General features: G+C 48.1%; 2 protein-coding genes across 4 annotated transcripts; both read right to left on the bottom strand.

The window, feature by feature from the left end:
• Positions 1-3,432: 3,432 nt before the first annotated feature.
• On the bottom strand, positions 3,433-4,142 carry LOC109765275 (uncharacterized). The gene is made up of 2 exons (XM_020324068.2): positions 3,901-4,142; positions 3,433-3,803 (listed from the first exon to the last, which is right to left on the bottom strand). Exons 1-2 carry the CDS (start codon positions 4,042-4,044, stop codon positions 3,630-3,632), a joined length of 318 nt encoding a protein of 105 aa, XP_020179657.1. The 5' UTR covers positions 4,045-4,142; the 3' UTR covers positions 3,433-3,629.
• Positions 4,143-19,991: 15,849 nt separating this feature from the next.
• Positions 19,992-24,312, bottom strand: LOC109765246 (shugoshin-1). 3 transcript variants are annotated; one of them, XM_040393001.3, is made up of 17 exons: positions 24,073-24,312; positions 23,835-23,977; positions 23,679-23,716; positions 23,457-23,565; positions 22,959-22,982; positions 22,788-22,856; positions 22,654-22,704; positions 22,473-22,572; positions 22,237-22,294; positions 22,007-22,138; positions 21,774-21,927; positions 21,616-21,681; positions 21,472-21,516; positions 21,268-21,373; positions 20,883-20,940; positions 20,668-20,784; positions 19,992-20,573 (listed from the first exon to the last, which is right to left on the bottom strand). In XM_040393001.3, the coding sequence occupies exons 1-17, from the start codon at positions 24,086-24,088 to the stop codon at positions 20,267-20,269; spliced, it is 1,593 nt and encodes a 530-aa protein (XP_040248935.1). In that variant the 5' UTR covers positions 24,089-24,312; the 3' UTR covers positions 19,992-20,266. The 3 variants fall into 3 exon arrangements, with proteins under 3 accessions (XP_040248935.1, XP_020179636.1, XP_020179643.1); XM_020324047.4 differs by having other exon boundaries at positions 22,473-22,704; positions 24,073-24,305; XM_020324054.4 differs by having other exon boundaries at positions 21,472-21,513; positions 22,473-22,704; positions 24,073-24,305.
• Between the last annotated feature and the right edge of the window lie 1,690 nt (positions 24,313-26,002).

The following is a 26,002-nucleotide window of genomic DNA, read 5'->3' as shown; positions in this document are numbered from 1 at the left end:
CTAATCTTTCTAATCTTCAAGCGCATTGCATCCATCTTGATCTTGTGATCATCGACGACATCCGCAACATGCAACTCCAATATCATCTTCTCCTCCTCAATTTTTTTTATTTTTTCCTTCAAGTAATTGTTTTCTTCTTCAACTAAATTTAACCTCTCGACAATAGGGTCGGTTAGAATTTCCGGTTCAACCACCTCCTAGATAAATAAAATCTATGTCACGTTGGTCGGCATATTTGTCATAAACAATAAATGAACCAAATAGTTATAAAAAGATAATATATACCACATCCGAATCATAGACAGGACGAGGGCCGACGGGGGCGGATAACAAAACCATCGCACTATGTAATAAGAAGGAATAATAAAAGTAACAAAATTAGACAAGTATCTATCTAAAGTAAGAATTTTTTTCTTTCAGAAAAAAGATAAGAACAAGAGGCTCACCACGGTGGTGCTGGCGACGAGATCGGCGCGGGCGATCGACGGCGGTGAAGACGGGGACGGGACGTGATGGACCGCTAAACCTAGACAAATCTTGGGGAAAATGGAGCTCGGAGGTCGAGTTTCGAGAGAAGAAAGATTAACTAGTGTGGCTCAGACATTTCATCGAACACCTCATGTGCATAGGAGGTGAGCTAGAGCACCCAAATGCCCTCCCCTCGCCGGCCAGAAAAAACAGAGTACTGTGGAGTGCTCTGCTGTGGCGATGGGGTATATATAGGCAACTCATTGGTCCCGGTTCGTGGCACCAACCGGGACTAAAGGCCTTTGGTCCCGGTTTGTGCCACGAACCGGGACCAATGCCGCCTTTAGTCCCGGTTGGTGGCACCAACCGGGACCAAAGGCCTTGTGCTGCCCCGCGTCAAAAGTTTAGTCCCACCTCGCTAGTTGAGAGAGCTCGAGAGTGGTTTATAAGCGCTGCTGCGCCCACCCTCTCGAGCTCCTCTCAACTGCTGGCTTTCGGGCCTAACCGTTCTCTTTGCCTGTGGGGCCTACTGGGCCTTTTGCGGGCCTGAATCCTGGCCCATGGATGGGTTTCAAGTCGTATTCAGGCCGTGGTGGCCCAATAGGTGGCATAATTTTTTTTCTCTGTTTTTTGTTTTCTCTTTTGCTTTATTTATTTTTTTTGTTTCTACTTACAACAAAAAACTTATTTATTTTATTCCATTTTGTTTCTAATTACTTATGTATTTTACTTTATTTATTTTGTTTTTATTTATTTTACTGCTGCTATTTTTATTTATTTTACTGCTGCTATTTTTATTTAAATTGTTAAGGTTTATTTATTTTAGTTACTATAGTTTATTTTATTTTATTTTATTAAGGTTTATTTATTTTTATTTATTTTATTAAGGTTTATTTATTTTATTTATTTTATTTACTATAAAAAATGAACATAGATGCGCCTATAAAGAAAATTCAACCTAAATTCATAATAAATTTCTATGAAATTCAAAGAAATTTACTGTGAAATTAGGTCAAATTCCCTGTATAAGGGCATCTATTTTCACTTTGAGAGGAGCTCAACAAGGCAGAGAGGGACGGGCTTATAAACAGGTGTGAGCGCCCTTTGGTTGGCGAGGTGGGACTAAACTCTGACCGCTACTAGGACCAACCCTTTAGTCCCGGTTTGTGGTATGAACCGGGACTAAAGGGTGAGCCTCTGCTCCCGGTTCAAGCCACCAACCGGGACCAATGGTGGTGGGCCAGGAGCGAGGCCCATTGGTCCCGGTTTGTCCCACCAACCGGGACCAACGGGGCTGGACGAACCGGGACCAATGCCCCCACGAGGCCCGGCAGGCCCCTGGCCGCACGAACCGGGACCAATGCTCACATAAGTCCCGGTTCGTGACTGAACCGGAATTAATGTGAATATTGCCCTGTGACCAAAGCCCAGTTTTCTACTAGTGTCCCTCCGATCGGAAATAAGAGGAAATAAGTGTAGTTCAAATTTGAACTAAAACCACGACACTTACGATCGGAGGGAGTACCAGAGAGCGGAACCGGGTCCTCTAACATTAAGAAGCAAAGTTAGAGAAACTACAATACCCTAACTTTCCTTCTTTCAATCCATATGATTAAGACCAAAATGATTTAAATTAATTTGCAAATTACAAATTTAATGTGTACATTTATAATCATTACATGCAAACAAATTGATGGTGAAATAAAATTATTTATATCTACAGTAAATATCAATAGTAAATAATCTGCTAAACGTCTCTAACATTCCTTCTTCATTTTACACTAGGATTGCATTGTAGCACTGTGACTTTGCTTCTTAATGTTAGAGGATCCGGCTTCCCAGAGAGCACAACACACACAATATACAACATGGCCGTAGTATGTTATTTCTGGCTGAATACTGGAGTACCACGTTAGCCTGCTTTCTAATGATTACGAAAAATAATACTACAATGCTATTTTCTCTTCTTCTTTTTTGTCTTTTTTGCCGACCCTCTCTTGCTTTTCTGCACACATTTTTTACGAAAAAGGGTCTCCCCGCTTTATATTATAAAGCAACGACATTTCTGCACACATTACCTATCTTGAGAACGGCATGCATGTACTGCATTCTTTAGTGACAAACACTTATCCTTGCCTTGCAAAAGGTGGCTAAGCTCAATCAATCATCTAGTTATCATTGAGCATGTGCGAAATAGTGGTTGTACGTAGCTTTGGGATAATTTAGTGCGCCGTCCTGCCCGGACGTAAAGTACGGCAGTACTTGGCCAACAGCACTGCAGCATATCCGCATCCGGCAACGCTTCCACTCTTTGGGGTTGGTATGCATGGGCTCCGAACTAGTATGTGTGCTTTGCCCACAAATCAACCACCGGCAGTTTACGTAGTGCTCACTGGTACATGGACTCAAAATAATTCTCGCTCATTTTCTCTAAAAAAAATTCTCGCTCTAATACTCTTCAGAGAAAACAGGAGTCTCGCAACTACGCTTAAAAAAAAACAGGAGTCTTGCAACTACATTGTTTGTCTGTACTCCCTCAAGTCCTACAATGTAAGACGTTTTCTGACACTATACCAGTGTCAAAAAACATCTTCAATTATGAGACAAAGGGAGTAGTTATTAAATTTTTTTCCCGGAAGGATGTTGAAAGCCCTGGCCTCTGCACCGGTTGGTGTACAAAACCCTCAATAAATTATTGCAGAGTTTGCAAATATATATCCATATAATTAGAGTTGTCTTTCGCACTTCTGCGTCAACAAACTGGCTCCTGTCATCAGGTTGCTGAAAATCTAGGCGTAATATGGTGATAGTGCCACCTGATGTTGATGTGAGATGCTGTGATGCAACCAATTGGTTACATCAAGTGTCGGTGACAATATCGTGATAGTTTTGTAAATCTGTAATGGTGCAAGCCCACGCGAGGACTGATCGGTCAGGAGGTACACAGCATCTCACACGTCTTGCTTGAAATTTGAACCTCGTATTGCCAAGAATGTTAGCACATCAACGCTATCTATTGCCATGCATGTGCCCACTGCTTGAGCTTACATGAATAGTTTACAGCCGTCACCGTCTACCTAGCTATAAATACTCTGTTCTACAAGAGATCATCGATCGAGAGAGGAAACACAAACAAAGCAAATAGAGAAGAATTTGCTCCATCAGTGGTGCCTAGGGCTGTGATCACTCGGGCCGTAGTAGTCCTCATGGAACTCCGGCATCTTATGCGCCACCGCCCTAACTTCACCCGTGGCAACATCGACGCTCCTCTTCGACTCGCTTGTCGAGCTAGCAGAAGCCTTGACCACATCGACGACATTATTCCCAGTTGGTTTCTGCATTTTTCAAGAACACAAGCACGTTAGCATCTGAAGAAAACGGGTTCAGAGATTCAGATAAACAGGTGATGAGAAATTCATTCGTAACACTTACATCGGCAGTCATTTGGTTGCCGCTGCCGCTCACTGACGCCCGGGTCTCCGCGTCGAGTCGGATGGCTTGGGCCTCCATTGCCGAAGCCAGTACCAGAAGCAGGATCACAGCGGCACCCACTGACAAGCAGCTGGAGCTCCCCATCCTGTCTTTAGAGAATACTGCTTAAATTTGATCACTCTTCACGCTCAGCTCAGATGGAAGTGTAGAGATAGACTAGAGAGGCAGGAGCTGTAGCTCAGTAGGCGAAGTGGTTTGAAGCACTAGACACTACAACAGATGGTATATATACATCGCTTGCTTTACGACCCGTCCCAGTGTTTGCTGCACTCATGTCTACCTTCCGGCAGTAGAGTGGGTTGTCTATCCACAGGACTTGCAAATTTTAAAATTCCAAAACCATTTTAAAAACTGCGTCTGCTTTGACAATGTCTCTCTCTGTGGGGTCGCTGTCGCTAACCCGTTGCCCATGCATGCATGCATGCAACGACGACGGATGCCTTACTTAATGGACTTCTTTGCCACCTTTAATTATGGCCGGATGTCTGCACGAAAGCTGGGCCGGCCGTGTCTTAATTAAGTTGATGATGGTCCCTTCCTGATCAAATGGAGCCACCGGAAGTGCTGGTAAGTTGCATGCATGCATGGTGGACAGTGTCGTCAGGTTTCGCGCTTTGGTCCATCAGGCGCGGCGGCGCACGCATCCTCCCCTGGAAAGTTGCGACGCTGTCTCGTCTCGACTCGTCTCTACGTGCGTGCACAGGGCCAGGGGATGCGTATAGTAGCCGTTCTGAAGAAAGCGAGAAGTATATACTTACGGCCGGGGACTGGGAGAGACCGACCGGCGACCAAGAGAGGGAAACAGCCTGGTCAGCTGGTGATTGAGTTGGGGTGGAGTGGAAAGCGATGGAGAGTGGGGGTGTGTCAATCTGGACCTAGCGGAGTACTATAAAGCAAAAACTACGTACCACAATTCGACCAACAAAAACTAGTATACCACGTAAGAGCATCTATAGCCGGGCGCCTCAAACCCGCCTCATACGTCCGGGCGGGCCGCCCGGTCACTGATCGGTCGTGTTTTTTCATCCAGACGGACGCCTCAAACGGGTCTCAAACGCCTAGGCTGACTGGCACCCCTCATATCCAGCCCAAATATGGGGCAGATACGGGGGTGTCCGGACTTGCCCCCCACGTCGGACTGAAGAATGGGTCCCATGGGGAAACGCCCGGAAACCTGGCGGTCCAAAGCTCGTCTCCTCCATCCACTACTAGGAAAAGGCCTACTAATGACGCACCTAATTTGGCCATTAATGGCGCATTAGTGGTGCGTCATTAGTAGCACGCCATTAGTATATTTTACTAATGGCGCACCACTGGTGCGCCATTAGTATCTGGTATACTAATGGCGCACCCCAGATGCGCCATTAGTATATACAACAGTGCGTCATTAGTATGCCTCCCAGGGGGCCATGTATACCCAGGTGCTTTGGCATACTAATGGCGCACAACAACAGGATGCGCTATTAGTAACTTCGGCATACTAATGGCGCACTGTTTAGTGATGCGCCATTAGTATCCTTTGGCATACTAATGGCGCACTATGATGTGATGCGCCATTAGTATGAATATTAGGTTTTTTTATTTTTTTTATTTTCTGTTTTTTGCATAGGTTACAAAATGCATAATTGGACAAAATATAGACAGCACACATCAACAACAGATTCATCGAATACAATAGAAGATTAGTCTCTGAATACAATTCATCATTTTAGTCTCCGAATACAATTCATCATATTAGTCTCCGAATTGAAAAGACCGAACAAAGATAGAACATTATATTACAAGTCTCGAGACCGCGAGTTTGTCTTCACATTACAAGTCGATATCGATCATCTAAACTACCATCACATAGAAGAGAGCTGCGGTCATCACGATGAGCATCATCACGATGAAACTCGTCTTCATCCGGTTCCTCCAACGCTCCCTCCCCTCTCCCGCTAGATAGCGGGCGTATCTAGATTCGGCCTCGGCCCTAGTGGCGTACCCTTTGTAACTGTTACCGCTGAATCGGTGAACCTGTCTCCGACACTCCTCCCAGTCGTCGTAGACTCCGGGAACCTTACCCTTGTACACGACATACCACGGCTTCGCTACGCAGTAGCCAAACGAAACGTTAGTACCAATTCACAGACAATACATAAGCAATATATAAGTATGCAACAGAACGATCGGAAGAGAAAAGCAAGACATTAATAGCATCGATTACATCTAAGTTGAAGGACTCTCGAAACCAAAGAGACATACTACAAGTTCATTAAAGTTTAATTACAACATGAGCCAATCGATGTTTCAGAACTAGACACAGCATCACTGCTTTCGACTCGACTCAAGGGACCGGAGCGTGGATGAAGCCGCCGTCTATCGTGGGAGTCATGAAACAACGGGCGTTGTCAGCCTACATTTGTAGGATTGTGTCGATGTCACTGTTGGACGGTTGATTTCTGAGGTAGAACTGCCCCAAGGTACGAAGGACATCTTGATGGATGATTTCCGCAAACTCCGACTGGATGCGAAAGAATTCTTGTCTGATGTCCGCGTCCTGGATTGCCGACACGCTCGCGGCCCAATCTTTGAGTCTACTCGGTAGCAGAAGTTGATGATGGTCCCGTACGATCGCCCGCATGTGATGGATGGCGTAGTAGGCACCCTTCTGACCACCAGGCGGCTGCTTGACGCAGCAGAACGTCGTATTGTGGGAGAACACGTGCTTGCCGTACTTACGAATAGGCCTGGTGAAGGTGCCTCCAGATTTGACGTAGTCGGGGAGAACATCATCAAGAACCTTCTTGACATTTGTGTAGTCTACGTTCGACTGACGGTCCTGGTCGAAATACGTGGCCATGGAATATTTGGGGCTTAGGAGGATGAGCGTGCAATGTGTGTCACTGCAGAAAACACGGAATGTTAAAACAAAAACGATCGAAATCTAAGAATTCATATGTTACGGGGCGGTTGAGGGGAGGATTTACTCGGGAAAGTAAGGCACGAGGAAGTTATCCTTATCTTGGTTTGCCAGAATGACGCCTTCGAGGTAAGAACTCGCGACTTGCCGGTCCCCAGCGCTGCCCAAGATCTTGGCACGCATGTAGAAGGGGTCGACTATCACGATGTCCGGGGTCTTGTCGCGAATGATCCGCATCTCCATACTCAGCGAAAATAGCCGAACGAAGGTGTAGTGCAGCGGATGAAGGTTCAACATAGCGTGGATGTCATCAAACCGCAGGACGATCGTACCCCCGATGGAGTTATCCACAAAGCCCTTGCCCTCTGGCACCTTGGCCGCGAAAACCGGGTATGCCACATCCTTCTCTCCGAGACGCCGCTTCTCCAAAGAAAGAACACTGTCATGCAGACTCCGCATAGCACCGGTTGCAGCATCGAGCATATTTCTCGGTAGCATCGGCCTACCCGCCACATGCACCCTCCTCGAGATATCCGCAGTTGAAGGTGGCCCGTCCTGAGCACGGATCGTACTCGGTGCCGGCTGGCCCGCACCCTTGTTAGTCTTTCTTTTGCGTGCCTTCTTCTTCTCCTGTAATGGGACCGAGTTCTGCTCACAGACCGCCTTCTTGAGTGTGTTGGGGCTGATCATATTTCGCACCTCGCCTATCTGAGGCTCGGTGAAGTCGGCAGCTGGAGGCGTCTCCTGAGAGCTGAACTGCAGACGACGCCTGTTGCAACTTGGCTTCTCCGCGGTACCAGCTAGATCGCACACGTCTTTTGTTGGGTTGGGTTCTTGAGAAGGAGGCCCCATGAAGTCGCCACCGTCCCCATGATCGGCAAAGTACTGATCGACGTTGGCAAATGTATCATCGTCGTCGTCGTTCTGATCCTGTACCATATGCATGTTTGGATCCAGTGGCATAGGGATGTCCGGCACCGTTGCGGCGGTCTTGCCATGGGGCCGACTTGGCGCCGGCACGACTGGCGGTGTTGTCTTTGGGGTGGTGTCCCCCGCCCCCAAACGAATCTGGCTCTTCGGCCAAAGCAGGGGCCAGCTCAGGCAGGCGCTAAGGGTCATCATGTCATCATCGTCGGCCCCGATGGGTCGAATCGGAGGTAACAACTCGTCGCAGCCTGGCAGCACCCGAACCAGTTGAACCCTAAACAAGTTGGGTGGCATCTGGGTACCGTGGAACAAGGGGTTGCCCGGTTGAACGATTTTGCCCTTGGCGACATCGACCAACTCGTTGTTCACGAAGTGCAGGAGAGTGCACGGAATGTCGGCGGCGCCCTGCGAAAACATGTAGGGCGTTAGGGATGCCCAGTCAAAGGCAAGGAGATGAAGTCCTCGGCCGAGAGAGGCTTAATTAGTTACCGTGAGGATGGCGTCGAGCTCGGCTAATGTCAAGGCACCGCCAACGGCGGGCGTGCAGTTGACGGAGGGGCCGCTTGCTGCAGAGGTGCCGGCCGGCGTACACCCGGGTGCATTAAGCTCCCGTGCCGTCGTCGGAGACACCAATGCCGCCTCCGCCTGAGACACCAATGGCCCCGCCATCGCGTTCTGCGAGTTGCTGGCCGTGAAGCTAGGAATCGAGGGCGGCCCCTGTTGGCCGCCCGCAATCCACGCACTAATCCCCTGGATCAAGGTAGGCACAATGGCGGTGATCGTCGCTCCGAGTTGTTGTTGCACTTGCTCTTGGACAATCTCCGGAATCCGCGCCACCTGTGCCCTGAGTTCTTGAACCTCACGCGCCTGGCTTTCCGAGCTGGTCTTTTTCTCCTTTCGCCCACCAGTGTTATAGTATGACGACCATTTTGTCGACAAGCCTTTGCCGGCCACACGACCAGCTGACATCGGCTTACTGAGCTTATCCTTGTTCTTCATTACATTCAACGCCCTATTTAGAGTGGTGTCCCAAGGGTTGCTCTTAGTCGACCCCGCGCTACTACTTTTAGTCGCCTGCGGAAGGAATGTGAACCATTTAGAAATTTGGCTTCATTAATTAGAATGCAACCATATGGAGCTAATTACGCGGGGGTGTATTCCTTACCAGAACAAGCTCAAGCGCCCTGGTCTTCGGATCCGTGGTAAGCTCCGTTGTTTTCGGGTCCTTCTTGTACCGGGCCCTGACAAAGTTCCTGGTCTGCTTGTCACCGTATTTATCGAAGAGGGGCGGTAGGCCTTGCTCGGCACGGTCCGCCTCCTCCTTGTCTCATATAGGCTCCGCCACTCTGTAACCGCCGGGACCGAGTGTGTGTTCCCCTAAGTTCAGCTCCCGCATTTCTTTCCCCCACTTACTTGATTCGGAGTTTGCGGTGCTCGAGCAATTGATCTTGAAGTCGTTGTAGTCATCTTCGGTGATCGAAGGATTTTTCTCCTTGATCTTCTCATAACTCTCACCTTTCTCGATCATTCTCTTCACATTGCTTTTCCAAGTAGACAGGGCCTTGCTCATCTTCGTGAGGGCAGCATTGTTCATTTTATTCCCTTTGAGGCTTGTGTTTTCAAATTCAGCGGGGAACTTGTATCGTTCGTGCAGCTTCGTGAAGAGGAGGTTGCGCAAATTCCCTCGGTCAGGATGCCTCAGGTTCTCGGTGTTGATCGAGACGGTGCTCCGGAGAATGCACCCGAGCTGAAGCGAGTACCCCTTGACTATTCGTTCGGGCGCCATTGGATTCCCGTCGGAGTCCACTTCAGTAACTTCCTCCTTGAGGGTGCGGAGCACGGTCGGGCGCCGGTCCTTCCGTTGCCTCTTCGGTTGGCTGCCATCTGTGCGTGCGCCGCCATCATCAGTGGTGGCATCCTCGGCGGCACCATCAGTGGTGGCATCAGTGGGGTCATCCTCGGCGGTACCATCAGTGGTCTCAGGATCGGTGGGGAAGGCGGCGTCCTCATACAAGTGAGGTTGTTCCTCCATCTCCTGGGACAGCTTCCAGAATGGCTTGACGCCCGAACCCCCGGCCTCATCGTTATTGGCCATGTTTCTCTCTAAATAGGAACAAAGTTTGGTCAAAAAGTTGGTTATTGTCAAGGAACAAGATCATGGTCTCATCATTTAGGGTTTGTCGACACCGAGGCATCCTAAAAGCTAAGCTTTTATCATTGAGGGTTTTTCGACGCCGAGGCACCCTAAAAGCCTAAGCTTTCATCATTTCGGTTTTTATCGACACCGAGGCACCCTAAAAGCCATGCATTAGTCACAAGTACGCCGGGGCACTTGATCCTACTTAATTAACTACTAAGATACCCCGGCCCATGCATTAGTCACAAGTACCCCATATGTCCTATTTTTAGCAAAGTCATGCTAAAATTCACGGAAAATTTCAGCATGACCTTTGCTGAAAATAGGACATATGGAGTACCCGAATTTGCCGAAACGGAAGTTAATCGACATTCCGGCAAACTCAAGGGCCTCTCGGGTGGACAAGGCAAAAAAGTCCTCCATCACAACATGGAAAATACATTGGCATGTGAAGAGGTGAAACAATATATGCATCTCCAAGCAGTATCATTCAACATTTTGGACAAAACACTACAAGCAACATGAGACACTGAAAACAATTGCTACCAATGAATCTACACTTCTATAACAAAATAAATCATAAACTTAGTCTGTCATCATTAGGCAGCCACCATTAGTTATTCCGTTATGTTAAAGCAAATAAAACAGAGAATTGACTTGTGCAATCTGCAGGTAGCAGTAGCAGGGACGCGCAGGTTACTGCTGGTGGCATCCAAGATGTTTCACGAACGTCGGGTGTGTGCCAATGTATGCAAAGAATTGAAGATTGAAAAAGTTTCGAGCTACGCTGGAAGTTGATTGTGTGATGAGCTTCTTTTAAACGACAGTCGCTTTCAGAAAGAGATTGTTTGGTTTTTGTAATAGACTAAGTAAAGTTGTTGGAGTGAGCTGATCTCTTACATGGATAGCTTGCTTTGGTTTGGTTGAGAGCCATCCTTGTCGCTTTTACATGTGTTTGTTTTTCTTAGCTGAACCTGACAAACCTGACGGTGCATCATCATATTTGTAATGACTGAAAATATTTACTTCAGGAAATATTTACTACTGTAGTTTCTGTTACAAACAGAAAAAAGACTGAAGTTTGTCCTAGCTATATTTCAGGATGATTTTTCAGTTGCTCATGCTTTTTACAAATTGTAGCTACTGTTTTTTATACCTAAACAAAATTGCCCTAGCTATATTTGCTACTGTTTTTATACCTAATTTTTTGCTACTGTTTTTTTTAATTTGCTACTGCTCTTTTTTATTTGCTACTGTTTTTATACCTAAACAAAATTTCCCTAGCTATATTTGCTACTCTTTTTTTATTTGCTACTGTTTTTATACCTAATTTTTTTGCTACTGTTTTTAAAATTGCTACTATTCTTTTAAAATTGCTACTGTTTTTTATACCTAAACAAAATTACCCTAGCTATATTTGCTAATATTTTTTATTTGCTACTGTTTTTATACCTAATTTTTTTGGTACTGTTTTTTTAAATTGCTACTGTTTTTGCTACTACCCTAATTTCCTAAAAGATTTCTAACTTTGCTAACTGTGCTAGATTTGCCCTAAAATTTACTGCCCTAACCCTAAAATTTGCAAACCCTACACCCTAAAATTTACAAAGGGGAAGGAGGAGGCCGGAGGGGGAGGGAGAGGTGGGGGCAGTACCTGAGGAGGCGGAGGAGGCCGGAGGGGACAAGGAGGAGGTCGGAGCGGCGCGGCGGTGGCGCGGACGAGGAGGAGGGCGAGGACGACGGGGCGGCGGCGTCGGGAGAGGAGAGGGGAAGGGGATCGAGGGCGACGTCGAGGGGCGAGGAGGAGGTCGGGGCAGCGGCGTCGGGAGAGGAGAGGGGAAGGGGCAGCGGCGTCGGGGCGTCGGGGCGGAGACGAGGACGACGGGGCGGCGTCAAGGCGGCGGGGCAGCGGCGTCGGGAGAGGAGAGGGGAAGGGGATCGAGGGCGAGGGCGAGGGAGAGAGAGGGGATAGGTTATCTTCCAACAGGTACATCCATACTAATGGCGCACCTCACCCTGGTGCGCCATAAGTACATCCATACTAATGGCGCACCTCACCCTGGTGCGCCATTAGTATTTTTTTTTTGATTTCTGCTCGAGCCAACAGGTTATCTTCCACCTGACCTAATCCACACCAAGTTCCCTCTACTAGCTCGACTGGTCAGCAGCCAGTTCTCACACCAGGAGGTCCTGGGTTTGATTCCCAGGCTCCACAATATTTTTTATGCATTTAAAATGCTGTTTGATATTTATTTGTGTTTAAATATGTTCAAACTTGTTTAAATCATAACAGTAATATTTTTTTATAAGACAGTAATATTCTTTTTAAAAATATCATCAAACAGTAATGCCGGTGGAGCGGGGGAGGGTGCGCGGGGTGCGGGGGGCCGGTGGACCGGGGGGTGCTCGGCGGCGAGGGGGACCGGATCTGGCGAGGTGGGATAGCGATCGAGATGGAGGGGGATCGAGATCGAGTGTCCATGAAATTTAAAAATATTCATGATAGTTCAAAAAGTGCCCATGAAATACAATCGAGAAATGAAGGCTACGATTTAAATACAATCGATCTTAGCTAGCTATCTGTTCACAATCTTCTTGCCCTTCTTTTTCGCAAATGGAGTTCTTCTGTGGAACGGACGTCCTTTAGGTAGGGTGGTCCTGCTTCTTCTTGTGGTGTATGCTGCTACTTCATCATCGTCGTCATGTTCGATTCTCGGGTCGCCGTACTTGTCGAAGTCTTGCTCATTGGCTACTCCATCCATTCCGATGATCTTCCTTTTGCCTCTCCTCACGACAACACGACTGGGCTTTGACGGGTCGGTAATGAAGAAGCATTGGTCCACTTGGGAAGCCAGTACCCATGGCTCATTTTTCGCGGTGACGTTTGCGCCTGCGGTCTTGGATTTGGCTTCGGGTATAACCATGGTGGTGAAATACCGGTCTTCTTTTAGGACGCTCTTGGCCCATCTGACACGGAACATCGGGACCTTCTCTCCAGCGTAGCTCAGCTCCCAGATCTCCTCGATCCTTCCGTAGTATCTGTCCTTGTCGTTACCGGTGTAGGATTCCATCGTTACCCCGGAGTTCTGATAACCATCGCTCTTCATGTCCTTGGCTCCGGTGTAGAATGTGTAGCCGTTGATATCGTACGCCTCATAGGTCATCAGGTTGTGCTCGGCGCCCTGTGACAAGGCGAATATGAGTTGTTCTTCCGCGGAAGAATCCTCATGTAAAGGGTACGACAGAAGCTTCTGCTTGAACCAACGCGTGAAACATGAGTTGTGCTCTTTGAGTATATCTCCGTCCGTCCTCTGTTGGCCTCGGTCATTGTACGTCTTCTTAATAAAGGTTTTGTGCTCTACCACCCAAGGATCGACCACGTCTATGTGTTGTAGCGCGACTAGGTTTGCTCTTTCAAAGTCGGCGAGTCGACCCTCGAAGTCGACATGCATTTCGCGGCGACCCTCACGGTGACCCCATCCAGCGAGCCTGCCGAGGTGCCTGTTGACGGGCAGACCAACGGGGTTCTCGATGCCTAGATAATTCGTGCAGTAGGAGATGCACTCTTCGGTCAGAAAGCCCCTGGCTATGCTTCCCTCTGGACGTGACATGTTGCGAACGTATCCTTTGATGACACCATTCATCCTTTCGAACGGCATCATGCTGTGCAGGAACGTCGACCCGAGTTGGATGATATCGTCCACGATATGGACCAGCAGATGCACCATAACGTCGAAGAATGCGGGCGGGAAGTACATCTCAAGCTCGCATAGTATCACCACGATCTCTTCCTGTAGCCTTCTGAGTTGCCTCACGCCAACAGACTTCCGAGAGATGACGTCGAAAAAGTTGCATAGGCCAAATAGCGTTTCACGGACGTGCGCGTCCATGATCCCACGGATTGCAACTGGAAGTATCTGCGTCATCAGCACGTGACAGTCGTGAGACTTCATCCCGCTAAACTTCAGCTTCGCTAGGTCTAGGTATCTGCTTATCTTCCCCGCGTAACCGTAAGGAAGTTTTACTCCTACGAGGCAGGTGAAAAACTGCTCGATCTCCTCCTGACTTAGAGTGAAGCACGCGGGAGGGTAGTCATTTCCGGTCTTCTTGGCCTTTTTGCCTTTGCGACGACTTTCCGTGTCCTGCTTCGCCTCATCATCATCATCATCATATATAGCGTGAAGCTCCTGCCTGATGCCCATTGATTTCAAGTCTTCCCTTGCTTTCGGCCCATCTTTGGTCCTCTCAGGCATGTTGAGCAAGGTACCAAGCAGACTCTCGCACACGTTCTTCGTGATATGCATGACATCAAGGCTGTGAGGCACACGGTGGATCTTCCAGTACGGCAAGTCCCAGAAAACAGACCTCGTTTTCCATACCTTCAGCAGCGGCTCTGGAGCCTTTCGCTTCTTTCCCGGCTCTGCCGCCTTTTGCTTCTTTCCCGGCAGTGGGCAGTCTTTCCAATTTTTCAACAGCTTGTCTATTTCCTCGCCGCTCCTCGTACGCGGGCGTCCTCGGGGTTCGGTTTCACCATCGAATAGATCCTTGCGTTTTCTCCACGGGTCATCGTCGCGAAGCCACCTTCGATGTCCCATGAACACGGTTTTCGAAGACCCGGGATCTCTATCTAGCTGGCGATACGTTGTGTCATCCATGCACCTGACGCATCCATAAAATCCGTGGACCACCTGCCCCGCGACATATCCGTAACCGAGATAGTCGTGCACCGTTGTGAGCAGCGCGGCTCTCATAGGGAAATATTATTTCTCTGCGGCGTCCCACGTATTGGCTGGCGTTTTCCACAGCGTGTCAAGCTCCTCTTTCAGCAGCCCCAGATACAGATTGATGTCGTTCCCTAGTTGTTTCGGTCCTTCAATTAGCATACTCATGTGAATGTACTTCCTCTTCATGCACAACCAGGGGGGAAGGTTGTACATCCACACAAACACAGGCCAGGTGCTATGTGTGCTTCTCTGGCTGCCAAACGGATTGACTCCATCGGTGCTCGCGCCCAGCATGATGTTCCTTGGATCGTTCCCAAATTCTAGGTCTTCGAAGTTCAACGCTTGCCACTGGCTCGCATCCTTAGGGTGACTCAGCATCTTGTCTTTTTTATCTATCTCCGGATCATTTGCGTCATCTTCTCGCTTCTTCTCCTCCCTATCCGCGTGCCAACGCAGGAGCTTTGCTACCTTAGGGTCCGCGAAATACCGCTGCAGACGAGGAGTGATCGGAAAGTACCACACCACTTTTCGAGGAGCTTTCTTCCTCTTCTTGTATCGAGTGACGCCGCACACCGGACATATGATAGACTCCGCGTGCTCGTCCCGATAAATGATGCAATTGTTCATGCACACATGGTATTTCACGTGCGGTAAATCCAGAGTACACACGATTTTCTTCGCCTCCTCCAAACTGGTCGGGCACTTGTTCCCCTTGGGAAGACGTTCGTGCCAGAATGACATGTTCTCGTCGAAGCATGCGTCGGTCATTTTGTGTTTTACCTTCATCTCCAGAGCCATGAGCGTTACTTTCAGGCGGGTATCCTCGGGCCTGCATCCTTCATACAATGGAGTAACCGCGTCTAACTCAAGTTGATCCATCTTGGCTTTCTCTCGGGCGGCAGCTCTTGCGTTATCCGTCTGCTTGAGAAGCAGCTCTTGAATATGAGGGTCCTGCACCCAGCCCATCGATGGTCCAGCGTCGTCTGCTCCGCCGGCATCATCATCTTCATGATCATGCCCGTCGTCTGCTCCGGCATCTTCCTCATCATCATGTCCTGCATCTTCTACATGATGACTGTGTACAGCATCACCGTCGTGATCATCTCCTGGGGATTCTTCGTCTTCTCGCCCGCCCGAGCCGCGGTGGTTGTCTTGCTGCCCTTCCTCATTTCTTGCCCGGCCCCCATGGACGACTTCGTAGTCATCTTCATCACCTTGCCACCGGTAGCCATCCATGAAACCACGCAAGAGCAGGTGGTCCCGCACCTGCCCGGATTCCAGGTCCGCAATAAGGCTCTTCAGCTTGCATCTTCGACACGGACATCTTATCTCCGTCTCGTTCTTTTGAAGCATCTCGGCCTTCGCGGACCTCAAAAACCTATTCACGATGCCTTCGGTCATCATGCGGACCATGGTCGCCTGCGGGGTAGAGCAAAACGATATTTTAGAACCAAGAAAAAATTTGGCATGACTTTCCCTAAAAATAGGACCAAAAAGAATGCTTAATGCCAAAATTCTCGCCGAAACGGAAATGAATCAACATTCCGGCAAAATATTGGCAACTATCGCATTTCAAATACCGGTACACCTCCAAACACAAACACATATGCAACACCACAAACATATGCAACACCACGAACATACATAGATCTAGCTAGGCCATAAAAAGTGCATGTGCACATTGTTGTAGGGAGAACAACATAAATATAGCTTCCCCCCTTACTTACCTATCAAAACAAGGTAATTTAACCACTTAAATTGAATGAATCTATGGTGGAAATGAGGTGAAAAAGAGGAGGCACCCGAGACAAGGAGGAGGTGGAGAGAATGAAGTGGGGAGAAAGTGAGTGTGGGTAGGAGAGGCTGTCCAAAATATCTTGTTGCTGCCCACTTACTAATGGCGCACCAACTCTAAATGCGCCATTAGTAATCCAGGTTACTAATGGCGCACCTTCTGGTGGTGCGCCATTAGTAGTTTTGCAAAAAAAAACATACTAATGGCGCACTGTTCCACAGTGCGCCATTACTAGTTTAAACTAGTAATGACGCACGGTGGAACAGTGCGCCATTAGTAGTTTTGCAAAAAAGGGAATAAAAAATATAATAGAAAAAACAACATTAGTGGCGCACTTTCCGGCAGGTGCGCCATTACTAGTTAACTAGTAATGGCGCACTGTGTCTGGATGCGCCATTAGTATGTTTGGACAAGCGCACTAGTTAAAAAAATTTTGATACTAATGGCGCACCCTGGGCCAGGTGCGCCATTACTAGTTACAACTAGTAATGGCGCACTGTATCTGGATGCGCCATTAGTATGTTTGGACAGGCGCACTAGTTAAAAAAAAATTTGATACTAATGGCGCACCCTGCGCCAGGTGCGCCATTAGTAGTTTCAACTCTAATGGCGTATCAGAAGGTGGTGCGCCATTAGTATATACTAATGGCGCACCGCTTGTCTGGTGCGCCATTAGTGTCAATCCCATCTATAGCCCTTTTTCTAGTAGTGATCGGACCGGTGGCGCCGCGTGGCGCAGCTCCGGCTGGCCGCGTAGTGCATTGCCCGACAGCACCGAAACCCTACCATGCATCCACATTTTCCTCCTCATGTCCGTCGCTGCCGTCACTTTCCACTCCACCCGTCCGTCTAGTAACCAGCCCCCCCCCCCCCCCCGGCGTCGGGTGAGGAGCAAGCCATTTCTGAAGCCGGAGCACCGCTTGAGCTCCTTGAGCAGATCCGGGCTAGGCGCGAAGCCCGGATCGCCGCGGGGCTACCCCCGAATGCAGTGGATCCGGAGGAGGAGGAGCAGGAGCACGAGGAGGAGGTGGTGGAGGAGGACGAGGAGGAGGGGGATGAGCCGGAGGAGGAGGATGTGGGGGACGCTGGCGACGGGGATTTGCAGGTGGAGCAGCAGGCCATCTTCGATTCCCTCCGGTCAGAGTCGGCTGCAGAGGCAAGATGCCATCGCCGACAAGAGATGAAGGCGCAAGAGGCCGCGGAGGAGGCGAAGATGTTCGCCTACATGAACGAGGTTGAGCAGGAGGAGGACCCAAACCACCACTTTAGCTCTAATTTTTGGCAAAAAAAACTATCACTCCTGTTCAAAATGACCGACTGAGCTCAAATTAAAGGATGATTATGACATATATGACCCACTCGTCAGGGCCACGTGGCATGTTGACCGTTAAAAGCGCACACACACACGCATGCATTGGGCGAGCACGCGTTCCTGTTCATGGAAAGAAAATCCGCCGCGGCCGTGGGCAGACGCCACCTCCAACCACTGCTATGGCGAATATTCAAGCGAGGTGGGGCACAAGATGGTGGCGATGCCAGGATCCAAACCTTGTGATGTCAAGCTTTATAAATGAAGAAAATTCTAGACAAATTAAATAGGAACATAAACGACCATACCTTATTCCGAACATATTTATGGTAGCAGCCCTTTGTGAACATACATTTTTTGATATACGCATAATACCATCGGTACTAATAGACCGGAATACATCAGTTTTAACATTGGTCATGAGAAAATGATACAAGAGCCCATCACCTATTCTATAACCCAAATCATACTCGATAAAATTGGTTGCAAAAAAAAAAACTCTCTCAAGTGTTGGTGTCGCAAATAGCAGAATAAATGCTAGCTTCATCAATTGTAAAACTAGTTTTCTGCAAAGATCACTAACGTCATGTCTTCGCTAGTGTCTTGGACAGGGAAACATCTGGGTATTTCGTCACAAGAGCGCCCATCAGCCAATCCTTCTCAACAGCATCATGGCCGAGGCAAACTTGTGGATCACCACAGGTGCGAAGAAAGAAGGTTCATGTGGCGTTCCAAAGTTATTAGTAACAAACTCTATTCTCCCTTAATTAATAAATGATACAAATCGTTTGTCTCCATTTCGGAGAAACCTAACCCCTTTAAAATTAGAGAGTTTTGAATCATCACCGATATTTTGACTTGCGGACTGTCACTTCTTGATAAATTTATCTGCTTACTATTACCAGACTTAAGACCTAACGAGTGACAAACCAAGGGTTTTCTAAGAGAAACGAAATTGGAATTTCTTAACATATAAGAAGATAATTGGAAGTGAAAGAAGAACTTACAAACAAATAAAAGAGAAGGGCGTCATCCTGGACTCGTGGTGCGCTCGCCGGTCACCGGAGGTGCAGATTGCAGTGATGCTACGGACGGTTGTCCGAAGTTCATGCAATGACAGACTCGGGTAAGATAGAACTATGCACGTCGGGGAAAATGAAAACACAAAAATGAAAAAAAAAATGGGTGGAAGACACATAATAGAAAGAAAAAAAATGGTCGAAAGAAGCTTCACAAAACTGATCAGAAGCTTGTAGAAGCTTCAAAAAATCGGTGGAAGTAGCTTCTACATGGACCGGCCCACTTATGACACATGCGCTAGGAGGGGTGTGCGTTGCGGGCCAGTACTAACCAGCGCCTCTCTTGGCCGGCCCATGTGGGCGCGTGGTGCCCTGTTTTTTTCGAGATTTCAGAAAAAGTTCACGGATTCAAAAAAAAGTTCACCGAATTCAGAAACAGTTCTTGATTCCAAAGTGTTCGTGATTTCATAAGAATGAATATTTTTTATTTTGATAAAAAATACAAGCATTTTTAATAATGATGAACAGTTTTTTGTATTTGATGAACAAATTTTGAATATGGTGAACACTTTTTAACTTGATCAACAAAATTTGTATTCAAGAACATTTTTTTGAAAAAATGGATGAACAAATTGTTAATTTGATGAACATTTTTTAAATCAATGAACAAATTTCCAAAGAAAAAGGAAAAAGTAAAAAAGAAAAGAGAAAAGGGAAAAAAGAAAAACAGAAAAGAAAAAGAAAAAGAGAAAAGAGAAAAGGAAAAAAAAACAGAAAATGGGCTGACCCATATGAACACCCAGTGCGAGGGGGTTGCACGCCATTCGCTCACGGGTGACCTGGCGCGCCAAATAGGATTCCCCTCTTGAATCATGTGTCATCAATTAAAATTAACAACACAGTATTCAAGACATATTAGTATAGTAACTTTGCATTGATGGATCAACATAAACCGACTAACTACATAATAGTATAGTAACTTTGCACGTGCAATACGCCTATATTATCAAAGGCAAACTTATTAGAAGCACAACAAAATTAGAAACTATACTTTGAAATTCAGAACACGCTGCCAAAATTTTGGACAACATTTCTATGAAATTGCAGAAAATTGTGCAATGCAAGATTATTTGCTTGCACACATACAAGATAGGACGTTCGCACATAATTTTCTTACCCAAATATCATGCCCATCTATGACAGATAACACACAATTACTTCAAGCAGGACACACAGAAGAGCAAAATACTAGTACCAATGGTCAGCTGTTGGAATTGGCACTGTAATTCAGACATGTCGACGACAAATGGCTATGATCAGTTCTGGAACAAAAGGGACCGCTGTACAGTCCATCACCAGTATGGCAAAATAACATGATACTACATTTCATGCAGGGAAGCAACAGACCTCTACAATCATACAACAAACATGATATTCTACTCCACAAAAAGCAAGCGCAAGTGACACGATCACATAATGTTACTGGCTGTTCGCTAAGGTCGTCGCATCTTCACGTTCACGGGTATCTCCTTGTAGCATACAGCCTTTGCTGCTGCCCGCATCGAAGACCTTCTACCTGTCGCCTGCACCAAGGACCTCCCCGCCGCCTGCTCTTCAGAAGGTTCCATCGAGGAACGGCTGTCGCTTTGCTTCTCATCTTTGCTCTGCTCCATCACAACATCTGAGCTGGAAGGGACTACAGGAGCAATAATTTCCTCTTGCTTGGTCTCGAGATTTTCCTTTGTGGCCTCACCAAATTCTCCTGGGTTCTTTCTTGAGGATTTTCTTCTCGGAGATTTTCTGCACATATTTACGCCAACCATGATTCCATGTTCCATTCAGATATGAGTGCATTAGTGAAAGGCAGAAAGATGCATGCACGCAAAGACTTTACCTCGTCTCTTCATGGTACGGTGGTTCACTACAAGTAGAATCAAGTTTGCAATCAGTGTCCTCTATGTTTGAGTCCTTTTGACCTCCACATGAATCCAATTTCCGTTTGTGTCCACCCCTAGAAAAATAATTTCTGAGCCAACTGGATATTGTTTCATTGGACAGTGTGATGTACTATTGAGAGCATTTCAAAGATCACTAGAATGATGGGCATACCTCTTTTTTGCTCTTTCTTTGGGTGGTTCTGGCTGTTGAGTATTAAATGGCAGAGATGCTGAAAAGGAATTGCAATTACAGTAACATTGTTATTTTCCCTTTAAAGGAAGTGATCAGAACAATAAAAAGATGCAGTTAGCAAGTAGTTTAGCCACTTTTCTTGTACATATGAGCATGAAAAAACAAGGTGTGCTTTTTGTTCAACCATTCCTGTACGAGCGATGCATTAACGATCATAAAGTTCTTAATGTGCAAATGAGCATGCTACGCTTGAATCATTCATAAAACAATAATTAAGAACCTCAAGTGCAAGCGCGCAGCAACAAAATGTCCAAGATAAATGCAATATAATAGCAAAATACTTGAAGGGAGAGAAGTGCATTACGTTGAGTTTCTGCTGGGTGGATTGGGATCGTATTCGTTGCGTGACTGTCAATTTGATGTGCCTCAGGGTCCTCAATTCTATGAACCACAGAATGTGTTATCTCCTCCTAGTTACATTGTCAGAAACAAGCAGCACCGTGATAAGGATTAATAAATCTTCATGGGTAAACGGATTGATCAATTACTGAAGAATTGTGCCGCCTACCTGCACATTTGCTTCTTTCTTTATATGCTTATTTATCTCGTCCTTCTAATACAGTCAGACAATCAAGATGTCAGGCGTTGAAATTCAAACTACAACATCTTTAACTATATATATAAGCCGAGTATAACAATTAAATTACTTTACCTTGAGTACTGAAGCCTTTATATGCACTGCTGTGTTGCATAACAGTTCATCTTGTGCTGCCTTCCGCTGCACAACATATCCACAAGTATAGCATGAAATGAGTACTGCACTGTTAATCATTTGGAACAAAGAACAGATGAGAGATATCAATATCTTACCATGTCTTCTCCATTATTTGGTTCATCAAGTTGTGGAACACTAAAACTACAAGATGAAGGAACTGCAGTGTCTGTATGCAAGATCTCACAAGATGCTTCTGCCATCTCACAAGACCCTGGGTTTAGTCTAGAAGATCTTCTTCGTCCTGTGTTTCTGGTCACATAAACAAAAATTGGTCAACCTACAATCAGATAGTGTTGCATCATGAGCACATTTTGTACATAAATATTACCTCTGATCCTCATGATGCAATGATCCAGTGGGTTGCACATCAAGTATGTGGCTCTGTTGACATGTGTTGGTCTCTTTTATACCTTCACATGATTCTGACTTTCGCTTACTTGTGCGCGTATTCACTGATGTTCTGAATCAATAGAAAGACGCTTTGGTAAATCAGGCTATCTAGCGCCCAGTCTGCCAGTGGCATTGCCTCTCAAGTATAGGTAAATAGACAGACAATACCTTTTATTCGTTTTATCTGGCGGTGCTTCTGGTTGGTCTGTATTAAATGGCACAGAGGCTGCCAAGAAATTGACAGAAAACTGACATTAAATTTTCTAGAAGTGGACAGCTGAAGGTAAAGTAGAAACGAAAACTAAGTTGTGTTAAGTAGGGAAAATCAGAACCATAAAATGCCATTGCTGAAATGGTTGCCAAGCATAATATCAACATCTAAGAAGGAGAAGAATGAGCTTTACATTGTGTCTCGACTGAATGGTGCACATTAGCACTGGTGCCCTTATTATCAGCTTGATGAGCTTCGATTGGTGCAAATTTCGAAGGTGCGGCTTTTAACTCCTGAATTAAATGAGAGAGGAAGAATCTTAGAATTATAGATGAACACAAAGAGCCATTTATTTTGAGGATTGTGCCGGCTACCTGTGAAGTTATTTCTGTTTGCAGTTGGTTATCAGCAGTCGTACTCTTTCGCTGCCAATAGTGCAGGATGGAAAGAAAATAATCAAGCCATCTGTAACAACAGGAAACTAAGTTAAGCCATGGGCGTACTTTACCTCAATTCCCGAAGTCTTTACTTTAAGCACTGCTGTTGCGCATGAAAGCTCATGCTGCAGTACCTTTACCTGCATGTCACATCCACAAATAATTCCCCAAATCAGTAACCAACATTCTTAGTATTGACAGTTGAAAATCTCATAAAGAAAAAAGAAGCAGTGACAGCTTACTCGATCTTTTGCCTGATTTAGTTCCTGCAGAGAAGCACAAAACACATAGATAGATCAGAAAGTGGCTACACAACCCCACAAAACAAAGTGACAACGTGTGATGCTTTCTTTCATAAGTACAAAATAGATGCACATTACTTGCTCGAGTTTTCCCTTCAAACTTAGCTCAATACAATACATATAGAATGACCAAACAACAGTATTTGTCTTTGATTCTCGTTCACAGGTATAACTAAGATGTAAGCATTGACACTGCTTGGGTTGGCAACTCGGCTAGTTCCACTGAAATTTTTCACAGCAACAACTCAAACTTAGCTCAATACAGTGCATATAGAATGACCAAACAACAGTATTTCTCTTTGATTCTCGCTCACAGGTATAACTAAGATGTAAGCATTGACACTGCTTGGGTTGGCAACTCGGCTAGTTCCACTGAAATTTTTCACAGCAACAACTAAAACCATCTAAACAAGAACAGAGATGGAAAAGCAGACGAACCGCGGTGATCTGAGAATGAGCCTGCGCGAGGTGCAGGTTCTGCTGATGCGTGCTGTGCAGCGCAGCACGGAGCTTGTTAATCTCAACGCCGCTGAGCTCAATGATCTTGCTGCGGACAAGACATCAAAGTCAAAACTAGGTTACTGCCTCAGAATTCAGAAACATCAAACGGCCCCTTTCTCATAGGAATGAACGACCGAGGGGCGAGCAAGGCTGACATACGTTTTCTGGGCGACCAGCTGAGCCAACTTGGCGTTCTCCTGCGAGCAAGCAAGCGAGGGATCTAGGCATCAGCGCGGAAAACGGAACCAACGAACTGCAGAATTGAGCTGCCACTAACCGAGCCTGCTGTTTTGCCCGAGCGGGAGAAGGGATTACCTTGAGGACGTCGGCCATGGTGTGCCTGGGAGGGCCGGGCCTCCCGGTGTTGGTGATGTCGGCCAGCGCGGCGGGCTTCCCCCCCGACCGGCAGTTGGCGCTAGGGTTCGGCTTCGGCCTCGGGTTCAGGCCGAGCGGCGCCCCTGGTTAGGCGGGGAAGCTGGGGCTTAGACAGCGCGCGACCGGAGGTAGAAATCGCTAGGGAACGTAGGGAGCTGCGGGTGAGGAGGAGCTTTACCGGTGGCGGCGGCCATGGAGGGGGGCGCGCGGGGGCGGGACCAGAAGCTGAGCGCGGGGCGGGGAGGAGCGGGGAGCTGCCCGCCGGCGAGGGCGCGGGGAGGTCAGACGGACGGCGACCGCGGCCGCCGCGGCCGCGGGGAGCAGCGTGGGAGGGAGGCGCGCCGGATTCCGGCTGGATTTGGGGGGGAGAGGAGCGGACGGGGGAGAAGAGAGGGGCGGAATTCGAATTTCGGGGGATGCGACTGCTCTCTGATCTCTCCTTTTTTTTCTCTGCGCGTAGCCGTGGGCTCGGAACCTGACGGGGCCGAGCCACACATGGGCTGGGATGGGCTAGACTGATTTTTTTCACTGCGCGTAGCCGTGGGTTAGGTTCTCGCTGGGTTTCTTGTGCTGCCACGTGAATGGAAGCATTTCTTTTTAGCCTTCCCTAAAGAAAACTTTTCTTTTTTAGCCGCGATAGGAAGAACTCTTCCTTTTTTCCAAAAATAAAGATTAAGATCTAAGGAAATGATAAGTACCTGACGTCAGGTACGAGCAACGAGCCCATGGCAAATTGAACATTTTCGATGGTAATTATAGTGACGCAAGGATGATGAAGATCCGGCAGTTCCTTTCTTTCTAGGCCTTTCACAAACTAGTAGAAAACTGTTGAGTAACGTGATTGTATTAGAAAACATAGATTAGACTAGGAATATTCTGGCTTGCCTTGTACTCGAAATAGATCATGTAGTAGATCATGTATTTCTATATATATGCTTATGAGGCTCAGGCAATACAACGAACTATTCTACCAATCCTCTCTCCCTTTTAACATGGTATCAGCCTAATCACGATCCAAACCTTAGCCGCCGCCGCTTCCGCACCCGCGGCAGTCGGCCACCATGACCGTCGCCGGGGGCCGCGCCGCCCGTACCTAGGGTACGTCCGCCGGTCGTGTTGGCCGGCTGCCCTAGAGAGTCTTTTTCCCGAGCCCTTGCTCCGGGTTTTTTCCCTCTCTCGCCGGTCGTTTTGATCGGCGTTTTTCTTTTTGGTTTTCCAATCTAATCTTGATCGGTTTGCGTCGCCCGCCGCCGTCGTCGACCCCCGTACGCCTCTAGTCCGACCCCGACGCGACCAGCCGGCCTCTCCTCCGACCCAGCGGCCACGCGCGCCGAGGCGGCCCGTCAGGGCCAGCCGCCGTCCGCGCGTCTGTCCGCCCGTCGCCCTGCGCCGGCCGTCACCGCCCTGCTCCGGCCGCACCTGCATCGCCCCGACCCGGCGGCCTCGCGCCATGCGACGGCCAATCATAGCCGTCGCTCGCGCGCCGGCCCGCCCATCAATCCACGTCACTCGCCTCTGTCGCGTGTGCACGGCGGCCCGGCGGTCTACCTCGCCGGCATCGTTCTCGACTGCGTCGGGACGGCTACGTCAGGCTCGTCGGCTGCCTCAACTCGGGCGCCGCTGCTCCGTAGGTCGCTCGGGCCTCGCTGCCCGGGCGCCGGCGCTGCTTTGGCAGCCCGGGTGCCGGTGCTGACAAGCTCGTCCGCACGACGTCCCACGCCGTCCGTTGTCCCCGGCCTCATCGCGGACTCCGCCGCCACCCCGGCTCTACCGAGCGGCGTCCCCGACCCCGCGCGCGATCGGTTTGATCACCCGCTCGCCGCCGCGATCCGCCTCATCTACGCGACGCGACCTGGCCTGTCGGTTACGCGCGCCTCCGCAGGTCCCGTGAAGATCGTTCCGAGTACCGCGCGCCTCTCCGCCGATCGAACATCGGGCTGCCGCTGCGTCGCCCCGTCGGGCCGCAGCGTCGCCGCCCCGTGGTTCTCCTCGCGGCTGCATCGACTCGTGCGTCGCCGCTGCGTCGCCCCTTCGGGCCGTAGTGTCGCGATACGCGGTCCCCGCTGCTGCCCCGAGGCCGTCCCCGCGGTTGCACCGACTCGCGAACT

This window comes from Aegilops tauschii, chromosome 6 (genome assembly GCF_002575655.3).
Source record: "Aegilops tauschii subsp. strangulata cultivar AL8/78 chromosome 6, Aet v6.0, whole genome shotgun sequence".
Taxonomy (NCBI): Eukaryota; Viridiplantae; Streptophyta; class Magnoliopsida; order Poales; family Poaceae; genus Aegilops; species Aegilops tauschii.
Note: the sequence above shows the minus strand (reverse complement) of the source record. Positions and strands in the feature narration are given on the sequence as shown.